Source organism: Phyllobates terribilis, unplaced genomic scaffold (genome assembly GCF_046119375.1).
Source record: "Phyllobates terribilis strain yellow unplaced genomic scaffold, ASM4611937v1 Scaffold_3__8_contigs__length_932513732, whole genome shotgun sequence".
Lineage (NCBI taxonomy): Eukaryota > Metazoa > Chordata > Amphibia > Anura > Dendrobatidae > Phyllobates > Phyllobates terribilis.
Genome location: NW_027362763.1, coordinates 195,818,786 through 195,840,681, shown reverse-complemented (window position 1 = coordinate 195,840,681; position 21,896 = coordinate 195,818,786). Strand labels below are relative to the sequence as shown.

Sequence of the window (21,896 nt, the reverse complement as noted above, 5' to 3'; positions counted from 1 at the left end):
GCAAATATAATATAACAGTATTACCAATAATAACAACTATGCAAAGCAATGGTGATATAATATGCTAAAAATACTGGGAATAGAACATACCACAACCCCTTCACACCACTACAACGCCGTTTCGCTCCTGCTTCATCAGGGAGTGTGGTGAAGGGGAAAATGAGACGTATTTAAGATGTACTGTAAGCTGCAAATAATTACAAATGAGGAATGCCATAATACGCCGCCGACCGCGCATTCACATCTCAAGCACATCCAGAGCGGAGGGAAAAACACACATCACTGAAGGGCGGGCGGCCATTCATGACGTGAAGGATATTTGGACAACTTTTCCACCTTAACACCCCCCCCTCTTTAATGATTGCCATCCTTGGCAATTGTGAGGCAGTGACCGGGATCGTATACGAGGGACGTTATATCTCCCCCAGAATGTGTACGGAGACCTATTAAATCCATTGGAGTGCATTGCAGTCAGAGACACAGCTGCGGCTGCAATGCAGGAATGAAGGTGAGCAATGACCTGGTCAGACTACCTGGCTAAGGCAGATTAAGTAAAACCCGGCAGGGCCTTCATTTCTTGGAGGAGGTCACAGGAGGCAGTGGGGCGGCCTCCTCCCTCCAACCCGGGTTTTCCAGTGGCTCTTGCCACAGGTCCTTTAAAATCCCTGCACTATGGATGAGTGTTGTTCTATGTTGGAACCTGCTAGGAGCATAGCAGGAAAGCTCAGCAGGATTGAGTGTGGCTGAACCCACGCCTGGGAAGCCTCTGCACCTATCAGGCTCTGAGCGGCCCGGCGCGGCCGTTGCCCATGGCAACCGTTGTTTAAAGACTTGTGTTAACCCGGCTGCGAACCGGAGGACTGTCTTGTTTACCCGTGAGTTGCTAAATAAAGCTGTTTATGTTGGACTTGCTTGGGTCACTGCCTCAGTTACTGCATGGTGTGAACACCGCCGCCTTACAGCTTGGTGGAGAATGCGGGCATTGTGACTGAGGCATACCCCACCGGCAGCTGCATGACCACAATCCGGCCTGCCACCTTTCAGTTCCACCCCATGGACAAAATAGACGCGAACTATTAAAGCAGCTGACACTGGCCCAGCAGCAGCTGCTGCAGTCTCAGCGGCAACAGCAGGAGGAGCAACAGCAGCGTAATCAGCAGCAACAGCTATTGTACCAGCAGCAGCAAAAAACAAACTGCTGCTGCAACAGATTGCTGCCCTGCGGGAGACAACGACGGCATCTGCCCCGGAACGTCGAGAGGCCCGGGACAAGGTTCGCTCAGCGATGAGGATGATGGGACTGGAGGACAACGTGGAAGCCTTCCTGACCATTTATGAGCGCACAGCGGAGAGAGAAAACCTACCGACCGGCCAGTGGGCAGAAGTGGTGGCTCCGTTTCTGGTCGGCAATGCCCAAAAGGCCTACTTCGACCTAAGTCGAGATGACGCCCAGGACTACCAGAGGCTCAATGGTGAGATCCTTGCCCGGCTGGGGGTCAATACATACGTGAGGGCTCAGCGTGTGTTTTCATGAGCCTATGTGGAGACCCAACCCGCCTCGGTCTCAGGCTTATGACCTCTTGCAGCTGGTAAAGAGGTGGCTCCAGCCTGAGACTTTGTCTGCAGCCCAGATGGTGGAGAGGGTGGTGGTTGACCGGCTGGTGAGGACTCTGCCAGCCGCTATCCAACGTTGGGTGGGGCAAGGGGACCCTGGCACACTCGACCAGGTGGTCAGCCTGATCGAGCGCTACTCGGCCACTCAGGACTTTATCTGGGACTCTGCCCCTTCGCAGCTGTCACGCCGATCCCTGCCAACCCAGGAGTTGGGAAAGGGGTCGCTTCCCTCTGCTGGGACCTGTCAGCACCGTACCCGTGCTGAAGGGGAACCTCAGAGTGAGAGTGGCAGGAGACCGATTCCCTCCCAAAGTGTCATAAGACCTAACAGTACCTCCACCCTTAGGTGCTGGCGGTGTCAGGGTCTAACTGTCCCCTGACTACGGAACCCATGGACTGCGGATATAACCGCCGGGTCTCAATGTATGCCCAGACCGTCTGCACAGCGAACGCCGACCCCCGGAATAGTGAACTCCAACTATGCCAAGTACTGGTTAATTGGTACCCCACGGAGGCCCTCCTGGACTCAGGGAGCCTCGTGATTCTGGTACATGGGTCGCTGGTGGCAGGAGACAACCCCAGTGGACGACCAGTCGGGGTTGTGTGTATCCATGGGGACCTCCGAGAGTACCCAACTGCGGAGGTAGTTTTGTCCACGCCATGTGGAGACATAAAACATGTGGTGAGAGTGGTAAAAACTCTTCCCTACGGGACTGTGTTGGGAAGAGACTTGCCCCTGTTCTGGACTCTGTGGAAAAACAAAATCCACTCTCCCCCGGTAAAATATATTACAGACGCTGTACCCGGCGAACCTGCCGTAGGGGTGTCCAACCTAGGGACAGAGTGTGACCCCAATAGGTTTCCCTTAGAGGTGCTGGCAGGAGAGGTCGAGGAGACCCCATCGATCCCTGAGCTGGAAGTGTCCCGGGACACGTTTGGGACGGCTCAGCTACAGGATCCCACCCTGACTCAGGCGCGGGAAAGGGTGGTAGAGGTAAACGGCGTAGCCCAACAGCCCAATGCAGATACTGTATTTCCACGCATGGTAGTCAACGGTGAGTTGCTCTATAGGATAGATAAGATCAGGGACGAGGTCGTGGAAGAGTTGGTAGTACCTCATTCGTACCGTCGGGTGGTTCTAGATTTGGCACACACACACTTGCTGGGTGGACACTTAGGGGAAAAAAAACGCAAGAACGTATCTTGCAGCGGTTCTTTTGGCCTGGGGTTTACGCGGAGGTCAAAAGGTACTGCGAATCCTGCCCCGAATGTCAGTTGACCTCACCCACCGCAAGTTTAAGTAGCCCAATGGTACCCCTGCCAGTGATAGAGGTACCTTTTGAACGGATTGCAATGGATTTGGTAGGGCCCATTGTAAAATCCGCCCATGGCCATAAGCATATACTGGTGGTCATCGACTATGCCACCCGGTACCCGGAGGCTATAACACTACACCACACCTTGGCAAAACTGATTGCACGGGAGCTGTTTGCCATGTTCTGTCGCCTTGGACTACCTAAGGAGATCCTGATGGATCAGGGGACCCCTTTTATGTCCAAAGTGACAAGGGAACTGTGCAAATTGCTAAAAATTAAACAATTGCGCACCTCGGTGTACCACCCTCAAACCGACGGGCTAGTAGAACGGTTCAATAAAACCCTCAAGTCCATGTTAAAAAAGGTGGTTTCTAAGGAAGGAAGGGATTGGGACATGTTGCTACCCTATTTGATGTTTGCCGTCCGTGAGGTACTCCAGGCTTCCACAGGGTTCTCTCCCTTTGAGTTATTGTACGGCAGACACCCTAGGGGTCTCTTGGGCATAGCCAAAGAGACGTGGGAACAAGAGCCGACTCCACATAGGAGTATAATTCAACACGTGGCTAGTATGCAGGACTGGATCGCGGCGGTCATGCCCATCGTGAAAGAACATCTGTTAGATGCCCAGGCAGCCCAGAGGCGCACATATAATAAAAGAGCCAGAGTCAGGTCTTTTAACAAGGGCGATCGGGTGTTAGTACTGGTAGCCATAGCCGAGAGTAAGCTCATGGCAAGTGGCAAGAGTAATATGAGATTCGAGAAAAAGTGGGGGAGGTAAATTACCGGGTGTATCAGCCCGGAAGGAGGAAACCTGAGCAGCTTTACCATGTAAACCTGCTAAAGCCTTGGAAAGATCGAGAGTGTTTAGTTACAGACGTCACGCCGGGCATATCACCAGAGAGTTCTCTACCTTCAGCCAGGGAAGCATCCGAGGGGGAGGTCAGGATAAGTGATGCCCTCACTAAACAGCAGCGACGGGAGGCTCGCTCGCTGGTGCAGCACAATACCGACGTGTTCTCAGAGCTACCAGGTAGGACTACGATTATCCAACATGACATTGTCACTGAACCTGGGGTAAGGGTGCGAATAAGACTGTACTGGGTGCCCGGAGGCAAGCCATCACGGCTGAGGTAAAACAAATCCTTCAGTTAGGCGTCATAGAGGAATCACGGAGTGAGTGGGCTAGCCCCATCGTACTGATTCCGAAACCAGACTGATCGTTACGCTTCTGTAACGATTATCATCTTTAGCACTGACTGGCATACGCACCTATCACAGGTACAAGCGGTGCTGGATTCTCTCAGAGCCGCTGGGTTAACGGCAAACCCCAAAAAATGTGCGATAGGGCTAGAGGAAGCCCGATATTTGGGGTATGTGATAGGCCGAGGAGCTATCAAGCCCCAAATCAATAAAGTTGAGGCCATAAAAAACTGGCCTAAACCGTCAAGTACAAAACAGGTGAGGGCGTTCCTTGGCATCCTTGGGTATTACCGCCGGTTTATACCTAATTTTGCTGGGCGAACGGCGGCCCTGACCGATCTCTTGAAAGGAAAAAAATCGGTAAAGGTTCGGTGGAACCCTCAGGCAGAAGAAGCTTTTCAGTCCATGAAGTTGGCCCTGTGTGGACAGCCGGTCCTCATCAGCCCCAACTTCAAGGAAACCTTCATTGTACAGACAGATGCCTCGGAGGTAGGCCTAGGGGCGGTATTGTCACAAAAAGTGAATGGTGAAGAGCACCCGGTCACCTACTTGAGTAGAAAACTTGTCCCGGCAGAGAAAAACTATAGCGTGGTAGAGAAGGAGTGTTTGGCTATTAAGTGGGCCTTGGATTCACTACGTTATTATTTACTCGGGCGTCAGTTCCGCTTGGTGACGGACCACTCACCCTTGGTATGGATGAGGAATGCCAAGGAGAGGAATGCGCAAGTCACCAGGTGGTTCCTGTCACTGCAAAATTTCAGTTTCTCTGTAGAACATCGCCCTGGGAAGTTGCAAGCAAACGCGGATGCCCTGTCCCGGGCACCCTGTATGGTGGCAAATGTTCAACCCCACAAGTTTGAACAGAGGGGGGGGGGATATGTGAGGCAGTGACCAGGATCGTATACGAGGGACGTTATATCTCCCCCAGAATGTGTACAGAGACCTATTAAATCCATTGGAGTGCATTGCAGTCACAGACACAGCTGTGGCTGCAATGCAGGAATGAAGGTGAGCAATGACCTGGTCAGACTACCTGGCTAAGGCAGATTAAGTAAAACCTGGCAGGGCCTTCATTTCTTGGAGGAGGTCACAGGAGGCAGTGGGGCGGCCTCCTCCCTCCAATCCGGGTTTTCCAGTGGCTCTTGCCACAGGTCCTTTAAAATCCCTGCACTAAGGATTAGTGGTGGTCTATATTGGAACCTGCTAGGAGCATAGCAGGAAAGCTCAGCAGGATTGAGTGTGGCTGAACCCACGCCTGGGAAGCCTCTGCACCTATTAGGCTCTGAGCGGCCCGGCGCGGCCGTTGCCCATGGCAACCGTTTTGTAAAGACTTGTGTTAACCCGGCTATGAACCGGAGGACTGTCCTGTTTACCTGTTAGTTGCTGAATAAAGCTGTTCATGTTGGACTTGCTTGGGTCACTGCCTCAGTTACTGCACGGTGTGAACACCGCCGCCTTACACAATCCAGATCTGTAAAACATAAAAGCAGCATGGCAGTATAAACATTACAACAACTTCTTGGACTGGTGAAGTCTGGAACTTCTTCAAGCTGGCACAGCTTCTGGTCCTTCTTGGTTAAGGACCCCAAAAAAAAAGGAATGAACAAAGTCCATAAATGCAGATGGATCCGGTCGTTCTCGGTTAAGGACCATGGAATGAGGTAGCACACAATCCAGTACATCACAAACAGTCCATTGTTGAGGGTGCACATCCCTCCAGTTGCGCTGTCGCCCTTGATCCAGCAGAAAAGGGAGCAACAACAAAAAAAAACAAAAATAAAAGTTAAGCTCATTTGGCTATCGCATGCCCACTTGGCCTCGAGGGTATCAAGAACAGTCCCACCAATTCTTTTCAACACACTGAAACAACACACAGGTCTTCATAGCGCCACGAGGGTATCAATACAAACCCTCAACAAGACTCTCAGCCTTCAACGTATAAACGTGTTTTGAGACCCGACCAGTCTCCAGCCATTTTCAGGCAAGGGGTACTCCAGAACTGGCCCCTTAGAACAACATGGCCCAACGGCCAAACTGAACTGTAGGCTGTAGAAGTAAAAAGAGGTCTTCTATTCATTCCTCTTCTGGATCACTCCAGCTGTCAGGAGCAGGTCTGAATGGTGATATCTACACCTGCAGGGTTGTTTAGTCGGCAGTGGTGCGGCATGAGGCTAGTTGATGTACACATATGCTACCGCACGTTTGGTCACCCTGACGTTTATGGAATTTGGAACTGGTTTTTGTTCCAGGGCCTGTCTGACTGGGCGCACCTGCTGCATTCCTGGCTTGTGTGGATGTGAAGGTCGGTCGTGACCCTACTCGTTGCTGCAGGAGATGTCAGCAAATCCAGTTCTCCTCCTCTACCCACTCTTCTACTTCTCTGAGACATCTTTTTCTCTTCCTGGCCTTATCCTGTTCTCTCTCTCTCTTCCACTTTTCCATGTTGGCAGCAGAAAAAGGGTGCTCCATACCTGGCATACCAGCCACACGGTCCATCTATCTATATGAAATTCACCATCTCACCAGGATACAGGCTATGCATCCTCTGGGGTAAATAATCTCTCTTGACATCCAGTCGGTTTGTACCTGCTCCGGTGCTATGTGGGCTAACTGCTCTGGTTCAATGATCAACGGTCTGGGTCACGTAGGAATGTCGTCTTCGCTTACTCACCGTCTGCTGCCTCTCTTCCTCCCAGTCAGCGATCACTCTTGACTCACCGGCCTTCTTTGCAGGGGCTCCGCCATTGACTGACTGGTCATCTTTCAGGTAGCTGCAGCTGCCTGCGAACTAGTACTCTCCTCGGGTGCCTCTTCCTAGTTCCAACACAGGACCCGGAACTCTTGTAGCAAGACCATCAGCTGATTCTGCCAATGGTCTCGCAGCCCTTTTCTGCCATTCTCAGCCCTGGGGATACGATTTGTACAGGTTCTGCAGTCTCTGACTCCAATGCTTCCTTCTCTGCAAACAGGGCGGACAGCCCCATGTCCTCGCTGTCGTCCTCTGCTCCCACATACACCATCTTCATCATCTTAGATGCCATCGAACAGGTACCGATCACACGCTGCTCACTCCTCACACTCCAGCAGGATGAAGGCACCAGCTCCAACTTCCAGGCGGTCTTTATCTTCTGACCCCTCCCTTCGAGCTGTACTTCTGACACGCTCACAATGTCACTTGTCACTCCACCTCTGGCCACTTCTCCTGAATTTTCCACTTGTTCTCTGGTGGGCAGGCCTTTCTCTTCTATCGCACCTTCCGTCGGTGTGCACCTCCCACCTCCTAGCTTCAGGGCATACACTCTTCTGGGTCGGATTGCTAGTGGGCTGGACTACTTTTCGGGGTCTCCTGTGCCCTCCACTCCCACAATGGCCAAAACCTTCTTTTACTTCTGAGACACTATTCCCTATCAAGAATTTCTCTTCAGTTGTCATCTTTGATGCGTCACTCAGCCACGCTTCCTGTGATCGTCGATTACCTCCCGATGGGTAGAACTTTCCTCTTTGCGCCTTTCGCCTAGGTACACCTCCCACATCGAGATGGGCTCTCTCCATAGGGCATTTTCTTCCTCAGCATGGGATGGGCAAAACCTTTGCACTCTTCCGCATCCTCACTCCCATGATGGGCGGTATACTCCTTCTACTGCCATCTTGGCACTGTACTCAGGTGCCATCTTCAATACACCATATGTCTTCCTCAAAAAAAAATTCTGCAGGGCATTTCCATTCTGCCGACTATGCCAATTCAAGTGTAAGGGAGGGAACTGGCTGGCAACACTTTGAGAAAACCCCTAAACACCCTGCTACGGTACCCGAGTGTGTGTGTGCTTTGTGGGGACTTGTTGCTTGCCCCTTTCCAGGCCACAAGTGTTAGGATGTAGTGGGGACCTTAAGTTCACGCAATGAATTTGGAGGCCAATAACTGTTTTAAAATGTGAAAAACAGCTTTACTGACATTCCTGATAACATTCTCCAACATCTGGTAAATGGCATGCATTTCTTTAACCATTTCTTCTGCATAAGGCAGAGACTCATAACTTAGTTTTAGTTTCTTAGTAAACGGTATAATGATGGTTTCAGTGCAGATTGCAGAGTAAGGCTACGGCCCCACTATCAGTATGTGGTCAGTATTTTTCCTCAGTACTTGTATGCAAAAACCAGGAGTGGAACAATCAGAGAAAATGTATAATAGAAACAAGTGCACCAATTGTGCATTTTTGACCCATTCCTGGTTTTGGCTTACAAATACTGAGGAAATATACTGACCAAATACTGATAGTGGGGCCGTAGCCTTAAAGAGTATTTTTTCGCCCACTCAATATCCCTCACTATGGTTCAGTACTCCATGTTCCTTCCTGGTTAGATAAAGACTCACTTATTCCTCCAGAAGCGGTTTGAAACATTGTCACCAGCCCACTTCACACTAGCTGCCAACATGAATCACACCTCCATCAGCTCTATTTAATGCCACTGCAGGTACTTACAATCAATGAAGAATCCCCCTGTATACTAGTCACAGGGGTCAATGTGTGTCGCTGTGACTTCCTTTTCTGTCTCTGTACTCCAGCCATTAGATTGTAACTATCTTCTGTACACTGTTCTGCACTTTAACCTTTCAATTCTTTATCACAGCACACTTTAACTTGTGGCCTATAGCTATCTGATGCTTCTTGTATAGCTCAATCATAAAACTGGAACAGGAACTAGCTTCCTGTACAAAATGCCTGTGTAACTCCTCCCCACCTGGACTGACACAAGCTGTTAACCCTGTCCTAGGCTAACAAGCTTCTTGCAGACTAATGAATGTAAAATCACATAACTATGTCACATAACACAGAAAATTCATGCAATAACAGAAGTCTTCAGAGAGGGTATTTGGACAACTTCTCCACCTTTTACAAAGTTACACCCAAAGTTACGGTTGGCTATTTCCCATCCTTGCCTTGTGGGTCTCTGGGAACCTGCTTTTTGTTTTTTTTTGCCATAGTCTGCCAGGCTTATACACCACATATGGGGTTGTACCAGTCAATTTGTATGGATGTTGATCTGCATCTTGTCATACTGGTGGATCATGGACCTACTGCACCCCGGGTCAGGCTTACCCTGAAGTGGCCTGTTTAGGAGGCTACCTGGTTTTCACTAAAGCCCCTGATGGTGGCATTAGGCTTGAGCTGCATGTAGTCACCAAGTACTAGTCCACTGTAGTTCCCGGTACTCCAGCAGCTGACCCCAAGGGTCAGAAACGCAGATACCGACTCAGAGTCAAAGGCATGACCAGACACTGTTGCTGGTTCCGACAGTGCAGATTCTGGAACACTTGACAGGACGGACACTGGGGAAGGTTCCACCAGTGCGGATCCTGGAACACTTGACAGGACAGACACTGGTGCAGTTTCAGACAGTGCAGATCCTGGAACACTTGACATTATGGACACTGATGCAGGTTCAGACAGTGTAGATACTCAAAACTTGACAGGACGGACACTTGTGCAGGTTCAGACAGTGTGGATCCAGGTTCAGGTATTCAGGTTCAGGAACTGACAGGACAGATTCAGGTACCGACAGAGCGCTTTCAAGTTCAGATACCGACGGAGCTGTTTCAGGTTCAGGGACAGACAAGACGGTTTCAGGTTCATGTACCAACAGAGCGGTTTCAGGTTCAAGTACCAACAAGGCGGTGTCAGGTTCAGGTACCAAGAGAGCAGTTTAAGATTCAGGGATCAATAAAGCGGTTTCAGGGTCTGGTACCGACAAGGTGGTTTCAGGTTCAGGGACCGACAGAGCAGTTTCAGGTTCAGGTACCGACAGAGCGGTTTTGGACAAAGTGGTGTCAGGTTCAAGTACTGATAGAGCGGTTTCAGGTTCAGGGACCAAAAGGCAGTTTCAGGTTCAGGCTAGATGGGTACCAAACGACAGAACTAAAAAAGGGACCAGACAACAGCTTAACAGGTTGCAGACTAACTAAACACAGATATTGCAAAAGCACCTCAATGACAAACTGAGGTTTTACTTGTCCTCCCCTGGTCCAGTGTTGTATCAACACTATGCTCAGGTCTTTGTCGATTGGCTGCAGTGGTGAGGTCACGTCTACAGTTCTCATAACCGTTGCAGCCAATAAACTCTGACTCTGCAATCCAGATAGCACAAGCCACTAAGCCCAGAAATTGGCTTCAACACTGTAAACATGACACCAGCACTGCAGGCGATCAACAAAGATCAGAGTAGGGGTGATGCATCACTGGAGCCAGGGAACTTACGTAAAAGATCAGTTTGTTATTTTGTAAGTCAGTAAGCTTATAGACTAATAAGATTTGAAACATGAAAATCCCTTTAAAGGACATATTTATTCATAAATGAAAACTATGAGCTATCATTTTGTCACACTTTCATCCGTGCTACATAAAAAATGTATAACTCCCCATCAACACCTCCACCTCCACTCCACCACCAACACTTCATTTATGGCAGTTTATGAGTGAAGATTTAGAGAATCAAAGGAATTAGTCAGTTTTCAAAACAAAACTATAATGGTTTACACAATACTGACAGACATAATACGTTTTATAGTAATAAGAACTTATTTTCTGTATAGACATTGGCTTAATCATCTAATCAGATAACTCGTTAAGAAAAATATGTAAAAAGAATAAAAATCAATGACACTTTCCACTTTCAATTGTCATTTCTTGTATTCAGTACCATGGACAGCGACATCTGCGGCATGTGACTTTTAAAGGGAATCTGTCATTAAGGGTCTATTTACACAGACAATACGACCACCAATCTGTGAACTTTTATCGATCGGAAGTTGTTTAAATGCCTTTGGACACAAGCAAAGCAAAGTAAAGGATGAGCACTGAGCGATCTGTAAAAGATCATTTCACCTCATCAATGTATATTTTGCTCGTTCATTGAGTGATTGGCATGAAACAAGCATTTTTAACAAAGCTTGTTGACGATTATCTTACAGTGTAAATGCCCCTTAAGATCATTCTCCACCCAAACCGCATACAGGGTCGGACTAGGGTATGACCACACTACAGCTATATGCAAATACCTGTTAGACTTTATTACCGTTGTGACACCCCAGGGGTCTGGTTGCCACAGTGATAGAGATATTACGTCTGAGAGCAGGTGGGAGGTCTCTTGGTCAGGAATCCTATGCATGCCACACCTCCTGCCCAGTCCTGGGAGGGGAAGAACTTCCCCTATATAAACCTAGGGCTGAGGCAGGGTTAGTGAGTAGAGAAGAAGTAGAGACAGAGAAAAGAAGCAAATATAGGAACAGAACATCAGGAGCTCTGTGGGAGCAGTGTTACAAGGAGTCAGGGGCTGGCAGCTGCAGAGCTCGCCCTGACTGAGAAGATTTCTTACCGGACCCGGAGTCCGAGGCTGTGGGGACTAACTCCTACCCAGCAGCAGAATCCGTCAGGCAGGGGATTCCAGGTCCTCTGGCCAAGAAACCCGAAGGCACGGTCACACGCGTGGGACCAGCACCGCCGTCGTGGAGCGGAAGCTACTAGAAGGCCCCGAGTCACCGGCCATACGGGTGAGCACCACACGGTACACTCAGGGACGTGGGCTACTTATACCCGCCTCTAGCAAGGTAGCCAGAAGATTACAGTTAGTTTGGGAGGCCTACAACTCCGCCTGGCCAGGGGAGATCCCATCTGCTCAAGGACTGACCAGGCCCCAATCGCTAGCCAGTACTCCGGGAGGGTCTATCTTTGTCACCAGTAAAGACCCTGAACTACACCGTACCGTCTCCGAGTGGTTCCTGCTACCCCCATCATCCACGTCGGCTGCCCTGAGGCCATACCCCTCCCGTTGGGGGTTATACTATCACGCTGCACAATCCTACCACCGGCCTCAGCGGTCTGCCCTGCAGCAGCAGCTCCTTAGCTGTACTCAACGGGTGGCGTAGTCGTCCAACATCTACCGCTGATACATCGCCGCTCAGTTTGACTCCCTGGGCACGGACCGGGTCACCGCCACGAGACTACAAACCTCAACAGATCCGGCTCCGGGTAAGCTCCCGCGTGCGCAACGCAGCGCGACACAGGCCCAGGGGCGCGTCAACTTTTGGCGTAGTCGGCAAGATCTCGTGCCCGCAACCACCGAGTACTGCGTGCCTGAAAAAGACTGTTCAAACTTACCTGTGGTGAAGATTCCCGCCATCCGGCGCCATCTTCAGCCTTCTTCCCGCCATCGGTGAAGATTCCCGCCATCCGGCGCCATTTCCAGCCTTCTTCCCGCCTTCCGTGGAGTTTTCCCGCCGTTGGACGCCATCTTGAAGACGCCGCGCGGGAAGAAGAGGGGCGTGGACTCCGAAAGCGCGCGAGAACTGAAGCCCCGCCTCACGTCCGGACGTTGCGTAAGGTCCTGGAAGGAGCCCAGCAGACGCCGACGTCACAGGAGCGCGACGGAAGGTCCTCAACCCTGACGATCCACTGCGGAGCCGCGGCCTACGGAAGAGGATCATCGCAAGGTAGGCCACGGTCCACTAGGGGGGAGAAGGATGTCTGATACGGAGGAGAGCTTCACCGCTTCAACCCCCGCCAGCGCCACCGCTGTTGCGGTCATGCCTTTCACCATGCCCTATATCCCGGGGGCAGCCTGGCTACCCCAGTACTCAGGGGAATCGCATACCCTGCATGACTTTAGAGAAAAGCTGGATAGCCTCTTCCAGGTGTACCCCCTTACAGAAGAGCAAAAAGTGAGCATCCTGGTGGCCCAATTAACCGGGGTAGCCCAAAGGGAGGTAAAGTCCTGGCCACCTGGGGGGAGGACTGTCGCAGGGATACTGGCCCGGCTGAGGGACACCTTTGATACCCGCACCTCAGCCGAGATCAAGCTTAGATTCTACGGGTGCAAACAGCGGGCACATGAGAGTATAAGGGACTATGCATTAAACCTACAAGAAGCCCTGAGAGCCATTAAGCAGACCGACCCTGACGGCGTGGGAGACGAGGACAGGCTGTTGACTGAACAATTTATAGAGGGTTTATATTGCAATGCCCACCGAACCCAGTTGCGGGCAATGGCCTTACAGGACCCTCATCTGGGATTTGCACAGTTCAAGGACAGAGCCATCCGGGTGCTCCGAGAACCGGCACCAGGTGGCGTTGTGACCCACAGACGCCCCACTACTACTTACCACCAGGAGGCGGCGCCCTTGTCGGCAGGGCCTGTGGGAGCTGATGCGCAGGCTTTGAGCAATGACCCGGCTCCAGACCTGCACCATCAGGTCCAAGAGCTAGCTAAAAACATTGCTGCGCTAACCCGAACTGTGCAGTCTTTACAGGTTTCTACTCCAGGGAAGATCCAGCTGGCATCCGGACCGGAGGACATCCCGTGGCGTCGACCAAGGAGGACCCCACCGGCCAGAGGAAGACCCAGCGACCGATACAACGAGGACGGACGACCCATCTGCCGCCGCTGTAAACAACCCGGACATATGGCAAGGTACTGTCCTTTAAACTGGCACAACCTAGGGTAGAGGGCCAACTACTAGGAAAAAGATCATCAGGCCCATCGAACTGACGCGACAAATATGTGGGAGGACGTCCAGTCTTGCCTGTGGTACTGGATGGCATTCCTATGAGTGCCCTACTGGACACCGGGTCACAGGTCACCACCATCCCGTACGTGCTCTTCAAGCAGTACTGGAATGACTCGGATATTACCCGCTACCCTGACGATGACTTGAGTATCATCGCCAGCAATGGTCAGCCCGTGCCACAGATCGGATTTAAAGAGGTGACCATTAAAATTGGTAGAGTTGAACTGGCAGCACAGGGACTGATCATTGTAGACATTGACAAACACGAGAGTCACCCAAAGATAACTCTAGGAACTAATGTAATTGAAAATTGTCTTGCAGAGGTGATTTTCCTTTTACAGCAGGTTGCCAAGAACGCCAGCTCCGGCGAGCAGCGAGTGCTCCAAAAAGAGATCCGGGCACTAATGCGACGGCAACAGGTGGAACTCTCCGGCGGTGAGATTGGTAGCGTGAGAATGTGTGACCCTTTCCCTATTGCCATGCCCCCAAAAAGTGAAATGATGATTTGTTGCCGGGCAGCTATTGGTCTGAGAGGTAGAGATTACCAGGCAATGGTAGAACCAGTTTACTCAGACAGTAGGCCCACCATCTTGACAGCACGGGGGGTGGTTAATGTACGCCATGGGAGGGTGCCCGTTCGCATAATCAATATCGGGAAGAGGGAAGTGTACCTGCCCCGGTATGCCACGCTAGCCAAATTATATACCATTAACCAAAATGCTATACAATCTGTGGAACCCTTGCCTCCATCTCACCCGGAGGAAGGTAACGGCTCTAAGAAAACAATGGAGGACTGGTGTCAGCAACTACATTTGGGTACTGACTCCACTCCCTCACACCAGAAACAGGGAGTCTATCGGGTGGTTCAAGAGTACGAGAGAGTGTTTAGTAAACACCCGTTAGACTTCGGGCGAGTCAAGGGGGTAGAACACCACATCCCCACGGGAGACCATCCTCCCATAAAAGAGAGGTATCGACCCGTACCCCCTGCACACTACCAACACGCCAAGGGGATGCTTAGAGACATGAAGGAGGCTGGGGTGATCAGGGATAGCTGTAGCCCCTGGGCAGCTCCACTAGTCTTAGTCAAAAAGAAAGACAACACCACGAGGATGTGTGTAGATTACCGGAAAATCAACCGTATCACACACAAGGATGCGTACCCCTTACCAAGGATAGAGGAGTCTTTGGCTGCTTTAAGATCTGCTAACTTCTTCTCTACCTTGGATCTCACTAGTGGGTACTGGCAGGTTCCTGTAGCAGAGGCGGACCGGGAGAAGACCGCATTCACCACCCCGATGGGACTTAGCGAGTTTACCTGCATGCCGTTCGGACTCTGCAACGCACCAGGAACCTTCCAACGATTAATGGAGTGCTGTCTGGGCCACAGAAACTTCGAGACGGTCCTGTTGTACCTGGACGATGTCATCGTATATTCTAAGACTTATGAGGACCACCTGAAACACCTGGCGGAAGTGTTCGAAGCTCTGGCAAGCTACGGCCTAAAGGTGAAACCCTCCAAGTGTCACCTCCTGAAACCAAAGGTGCAGTACCTGGGACACGTGGTGAGCGCTGACGGAGTGGCTCCCGACCCTGATAAGATCACCGCAATTAAGGAATGGCCAAGTCCCTCCAGTGTAAAGGAAGTGCGGCAGTTCCTCGGGTTGGTAGGCTACTACCGCAGGTTCATCCCCGGTTTCACCAAAAAGGCAGCTCCTATGCAGGACCTCCTGATAGGCCAGTCCCGGAAGGCCAAGAACCAGAAGCCGCCCTTCAGATGGGAGAAGTTGGAAGAAGAGTCCTTCCGCCAGCTGAAGATGGCCCTCACGGGGGATGAAATCCTGGCGTACCCGGATTACAGCCAGCCCTTTATCCTCTACACCGACGCAAGTAACATCGGGCTAGGAGCCGTGCTGTCCCAGATCCAGCAGGGGAAAGAGCGAGTAATCGCTTACGCCAGCCGAAAACTGCGACCCACCGAAAGAAACCCTGAGAATTACAGCTCATTTAAGCTAGAGTTCCTGGCAGTGGTGTGGGCAGTCACCGAACGCTTTAAGCACTACCTCGCTTCTTCCCGGTTCGTCGTGTACACGGATAACAACCCGTTGACACACCTGGACACGGCAAGACTCGGTGCCCTAGAGCAGAGATGGATGGCCCGCCTGTACAACTACGAGTTCACCATCAAATACCGGGCAGGACGCTCCAATACCAACGCGGACGCCCTGTCCAGGATGCCAAACCTACCGGACGTAGGAGAAGATCCAGAGGGACTGGAAGAAGTCGAACTCCCCGCGTTTCACCGTCATGGGACTATCCAGTATTCCCATCGGGTAAGGAGTAAGCAAGGCGCTACGCTTAACCCCTTACCTCACTACAACTGGGCGGAAACGCAAGACAGTGACCCTGCCGTCCGGCTGGTGAAGGAGATGCTGACTCGGCCAGAGGCTCGCCTTGACCCAGACGCTCCGGAGGAAGCCAAGCAACTGTGGGCAGAAAAGAGTAGACTGTTCCTTTACAAGGGGAAGTTGTGCCGCAGGATGGTTAACTCCCGGACGCATGAACTAATCTGGCAAGTAGTGGTGCCACGACGAGACGCAGCCATGGTGATGGAGGCATACCACGATGGAGCTGGGCATTTCGGATGGAAGAAGCTGGAGTTCCTGCTGCGCGGGCGGTTCCATTGGGTAGGCATGAGGGGAACCATCGAGAGGTGGTGCAGAGACTGTGGCCCGTGCAACCTGAGGAGGAAGGACCGTGCCAGCCAGAAGACTCCCCTGCAGTCCATCGTCACCCGGCAGCCGTTGGAACTGGTAGCCTTGGATCATGTAAAACTGACCCCAAGCAGAAGTGGCTACGTCTACGCGTTAACCATCGTGGATCATTACTCCCGGTTCTTGGTTGTCGTCCCCGTCAAGGACTTAACGGCTCAAACAGCAGCTAGAGCCTTCCAGCAGCACTTCTGCCGTCCACACGGGTACCCGGACCAAGTGCTGACGGACCAGGGACCTGCCTTTGAAGCGGAGGTCTTCCAGGAATTCTGCAATCTGTATGGCTGCCGGAAGATAAGGACGACACCCTATCATCCGCAAACTAATGGACTTTGTGAGAAAATGAACCAGGTGGTAATGGATCTTCTGAAAACGTTGCCCCTGGAAGAACGCAGTCTGTGGCCTGAGAAGCTGCCCGATCTGGTGGACCTATACAACCACATCCCGGTAGGTTCCACCAACTGTACCCCGGCTTACCTAATGAGGGCGAGACCTGGTAAGTTACCTGTTGACCTGGAAATGGGAGTCCTGACACCCGAGGACACTTCACCAGAAGCAGACTGGGACACAGAGAGGCAGCAGCAGTACCGGAAAGTACAGGAGAGCGTGGAGCGAAGTCTCTGTCAGGCTAGGGAGAGACAAGAGAAAACTTACAACCAGTATGCTCCCGCTGTTCCCCTGGTGCCCGGAGAGCAGGTCTTGAAGAGGAAAAGACGGCTCCACAAGTTGGACGACCAGTGGGAGAAGGACCCGTACACCGTACTGCCCTCAAGCCACGAGAACCCGAAGGTCTGTACCATCAGTAAAGACGGAGGGGAGACCACAGCCATTGTATCCCGGGATCACCTGAAGAAGTGTCCTGAACAGCTACGGAACCCTGAAGAGGAACAAGAAGACCATCGACCCGTAGAGGAAAGGGAAGATATGGTTAGTACTGTGCTCGGAGACTTCCCTCGGTCTTGGACTCAAGTCAATGGTGCAGTTGTGGTACCCGTACTCACCTTCCTCCAACCAGCATCCCAAGCACCTATGGAGCAATAGGTAGAGCTGGAAGAACAGCCGGTCCAGGAGGCAGAAGACCCCACACCAGCAGATCAGGAGGATCAACCCTCTGCTTGCAGTGAGCCTGCCATATCCCTAGTGAGCCAAAGGGCCCGTAGACAGCTGCCCAATTTACCCTTGACAGCTCCTACACCCTGTAGTTCAGGGCCAGACAGTCAGCTCCGTAGGTCCACTAGGGCCACTAGAGGCCAGTTACCCGCACGTTGGAGGATTTGAAGTGTATAAATTGTTTTATTTGTGGTTACCTGTTTTTCTTGTTGCTTGTGTATAATTATGTGTTTCTAGTTGTTTATAGGAGTCTTTGGTGGATTTACCGGGAATCCTGTGTACATAGTTGGAGCGTAACCCAGGACGGACTAAAGACTGTTAAGGACTCGGGGCAGGACAGACCCCTACCTGGTTACGTCTCCCTGTTTTGGTGAAATGGACACCTTGCTTTCTTCAAAGACTGCACCCGGTTACGGACATGCCGTGACCACCTTTATGTGTTTCTTTATTGTATTGTTATTGTTATATCTTGTTATGTTTTTCTAAAATATGTTTAGTCCCGGAGTACTAAATTTCACTAGGGGGGAATGTGACACCCCAGGGGTCTGGTTGCCACAGTGATAGAGATATTACGTCTGAGAGCAGGTGGGAGGTCTCTTGGTCAGGAATCCTATGCATGCCACACCTCCTGCCCAGTCCTGGGAGGGGAAGAACTTCCCCTATATAAACCTAGGGCTGAGGCAGGGTTAGTGAGTAGAGAAGAAGTAGAGACAGAGAAAAGAAGCAAATATAGGAACAGAACATCAGGAGCTCTGTGGGAGCAGTGTTACAAGGAGTCAGGGGCTGGCAGCTGCAGAGCTCGCCCTGACTGAGAAGATTTCTTACCGGACCCGGAGTCCGAGGCTGTGGGGACTAACTCCTACCCAGCAGCAGAATCCGTCAGGCAGGGGATTCCAGGTCCTCTGGCCAAGAAACCCGAAGGCACGGTCACACGCGTGGGACCAGCACCGCCGTCGTGGAGCGGAAGCTACTAGAAGGCCCCGAGTCACCGGCCATACGGGTGAGCACCACACGGTACACTCAGGGACGTGGGCTACTTATACCCGCCTCTAGCAAGGTAGCCAGAAGAGTACAGTTAGTTTGGGAGGCCTACAACTCCGCCTGGCCAGGGGAGATCCCATCTGCTCAAGGACTGACCAGGCCCCAATCGCTAGCCAGTACTCCGGGAGGGTCTATCTTTGTCACCAGTAAAGACCCTGAACTACACCGTACCGTCTCCGAGTGGTTCCTGCTACCCCCATCATCCACGTCGGCTGCCCTGAGGCCATACCCCTCCCGTTGGGGGTTATACTATCACGCTGCACAATCCTACCACCGGCCTCAGCGGTCTGCCCTGCAGCAGCAGCTCCTTAGCTGTACTCAACGGGTGGCGTAGTCGTCCAACATCTACCGCTGATACATCGCCGCTCAGTTTGACTCCCTGGGCACGGACCGGGTCACCGCCACGAGACTACAAACCTCAACAGATCCGGCTCCGGGTAAGCTCCCGCGTGCGCAACGCAGCGCGACACAGGCCCAGGGGCGCGTCACCGTTATAGTGGAGCGTCACCTGTAAAATACAGGCAGATCCTGCACATCTACTGTGCGCACACCATATCTGGTATGTACAATTACGGTAGTTTGCATTAAAGGGGTTCTTTGGTGAAAGTTATCACCGATACACAGGTTCCACAGGATAGGTGATAACTTATTGATCGGTGGAATCCACTCATTGGAAATCGCACCGATTGTAAGAATGAGGAACTTTTATGCCTGACAGGTCACTTTTAATTCCATTTTAAAATGGAGCAGCAGGTGGGGTGTCTGACCGCAGCTCCATTAATCCTCTTTCAGGCTTCCAGAAAAAGCCAAGTGCAGTGCTCGACAGCCACTTAGTAAAAAATGGATCAGTGGTCGAATTGAACATGCCGCCCCATTCTAATGGGGATAAAAGTTCCACATGATGCAGATCAGCTGGGACCCAGCAGTCAGATCCCCACCAATCAATAAGTTATCACTTACCCTGAAGATAGGCGATTACTTATTTGCACCGGAGAACCCCTGTCAGTGCATATTTGCCACTGTGTAACAATCACATGACAGGTAGGGGTTAAACTTCCAAGTATTTAATCGCTAATGGAAATAAAGAATCTCCTCCTTACTAATATCAAAGGTAACAAATGATTTCCATACACAACACAATCCACTATATAAATGCCAATAATACCACATACAAGGGACAAATACTGCCATACCATGATTGGACTACATATTACCACCACATGGTGACAGATTAATATCACATACAAGGGACAAATACCGCCACACAATGACTAGACTACATATTACCACCAGACAGAAAGGAATATTACCACATACAAGGAACAAATACCACCAAATCATGACCAGGCCACATATTACCACCACATAGTGACCGAATAATGCCACATTCAAGATAGAAATACCACAACACCATGCCAGACCACATATTACCACCACAAAGTGACTAAATAGTATCACATACAATAGACAAATACTGCCACACCATGATCAAACCACATATCACGACCACATAGTGACAGAATAATACCACATACAAGGGAGAAATAACACCACACCATGACCAGACCACATATTATTGTTATTTAGTTAATCGGATGCAACACACAGATAGACATGAGGTAGGAACAGCCAATGAACTATTTATTTCCTTTGATACTGCGGAGAATTGCAGTAGTTAAAGCAACATTTAAACAATGGAAATGGAACAATCAAAAGTGAATTATACAACACACAATATATCAAGAGTCCTAGAATTCACTTTTAAATGTCTTGTTGATTATTCTCTTAAATCTCTAACAGGGGGAGCTAACGTGCTGGCTTCTCCTCTGGTAAAGGCCCTAGAGGGGGCCGCCGGTTATTTCCACTAGGACGCAAGTCCTCCTGGCAAAGTATACCAGGGCACGTTGGGCCTCCTTCTCTTCAATCGACCCCTACCCTGTCTTTTGTCCTAGCCCAGGCCAACCCCTGTACCGTACGTCAGTGCTGGAAGCGACGGCCCAGCTCACTCGTGTCTCCAGCTCACCACCACAGGCGTGTAATGGGCCGCAGGGTGGTAGTCATGGGTGAGTGTTGCTTCTTTGACACCCCGGCCCCCTACAGGAAATAGTGTATTGTGAGGTTGCATTTGTGATGATGCTTCGAGATCTGAGATCTCCACAGTCCCTGTTAATGCACTGGGTGCAGAACTGTCCTGTTTCACCCTCTCAGTCAAGAAGCCAAACCGGCTGTTATAAATGGTGTTCTTTTTATGCACAGTCATACAGGTGAACATAGAGTAACAGGTTATGCATTCTTCATCACTTGTCACATAGTACACAGGCTCCATTCTCAGAATTACAGTTTGCACTTTGTTTCTGGCAACAGGTACGGCACAGTAGTAAAGAGAGATCTTAAATGCCTGCATTTTCCTTACGGGTAGAGTCATACGGGTCCACATGTATCGCTATGTCCTGATCCCCTGTGTCCTTGCTTATATCAGTCCCAGGGGCCGCTCATAGAGACGTGCTCCCTGTTTCAGTACCCACAGCAGGGCGATACCTTGTCCCAAGGTCTCTCTCACTGGACAGTACGCTTCAGTACCCACAACAGGGTGCTATCTCATTCCAAGGTCCCCTTTCTTGCTGGGCAGTACGCTTCCTGGACTTCTAAGCTTTTCTGCAGGTTTCCCCACTTTCCTGTGTCGTCCTGCTGCCTCTGTAACTAGATCCTTTTCCTCATGAGCCTTGTAGTTCTACACTAGGAACAACCTGTCTTGCCTCTTTCTCTTCCTCTTCTAGACTCATTTACTAACTGACTTAAGATGGCCGATCCCAACTCCCAGTAATCCTTCAGTCCCTGTCACTGGGGGCGGCCCAAACTGGTTAACTTCCTGTATGTTCAAACTGATATACAGGTGACAGTAGTATGAATGTGCCAACCGCTGCCATCTAATGGCCAAAACAGCAATAACATCTCTTGTTTATACATGTAACACATATCTACTAAAACAGCTTTAGAGGGAAGTGGAGTGGGAATCTTCAACCACCCCCTCAGAGCGTCCTCTACCAGGCGAAGTCTTCTCATGGATCTTCGGTGCTTGACCGATGGTGGGTGTCTCCCAGGTCTGGGAAAAAGAGGGCTGGGCTCTGGCTCTTGACTGGCGCCGTCTGGGCTCTGGGTCTTCACTGGCGCAGGTCTGGGATTCGAGCCTTTTCCAGCAGAGCCTGGGCTGTGGCCCTTGACTGGCATAGATCGGGTCCTTGGGCCTTGACCTAGTGCCGCTCGGGTCCTGTCTGCATGCGAACG

The 21,896-nt window shown here is 51.0% G+C and overlaps 1 protein-coding gene across 2 annotated transcripts in view; it reads right to left on the bottom strand.

The window, feature by feature from the left end:
- The window catches only part of LOC141258016 (transcription cofactor HES-6-like), a 41,683-nt gene extending 32,866 nt beyond the window's left edge, over positions 1-8,817 (bottom strand). For both annotated transcript variants that reach the window (XM_073673009.1, XM_073673010.1), the window contains exon 1: positions 8,612-8,817. In XM_073673009.1, coding sequence (XP_073529110.1) covers positions 8,612-8,698 — 87 coding nt within the window. In that variant the 5' untranslated portion in view covers positions 8,699-8,817. The remainder of the gene's footprint in view (positions 1-8,611) is intronic.
- Between the last annotated feature and the right edge of the window lie 13,079 nt (positions 8,818-21,896).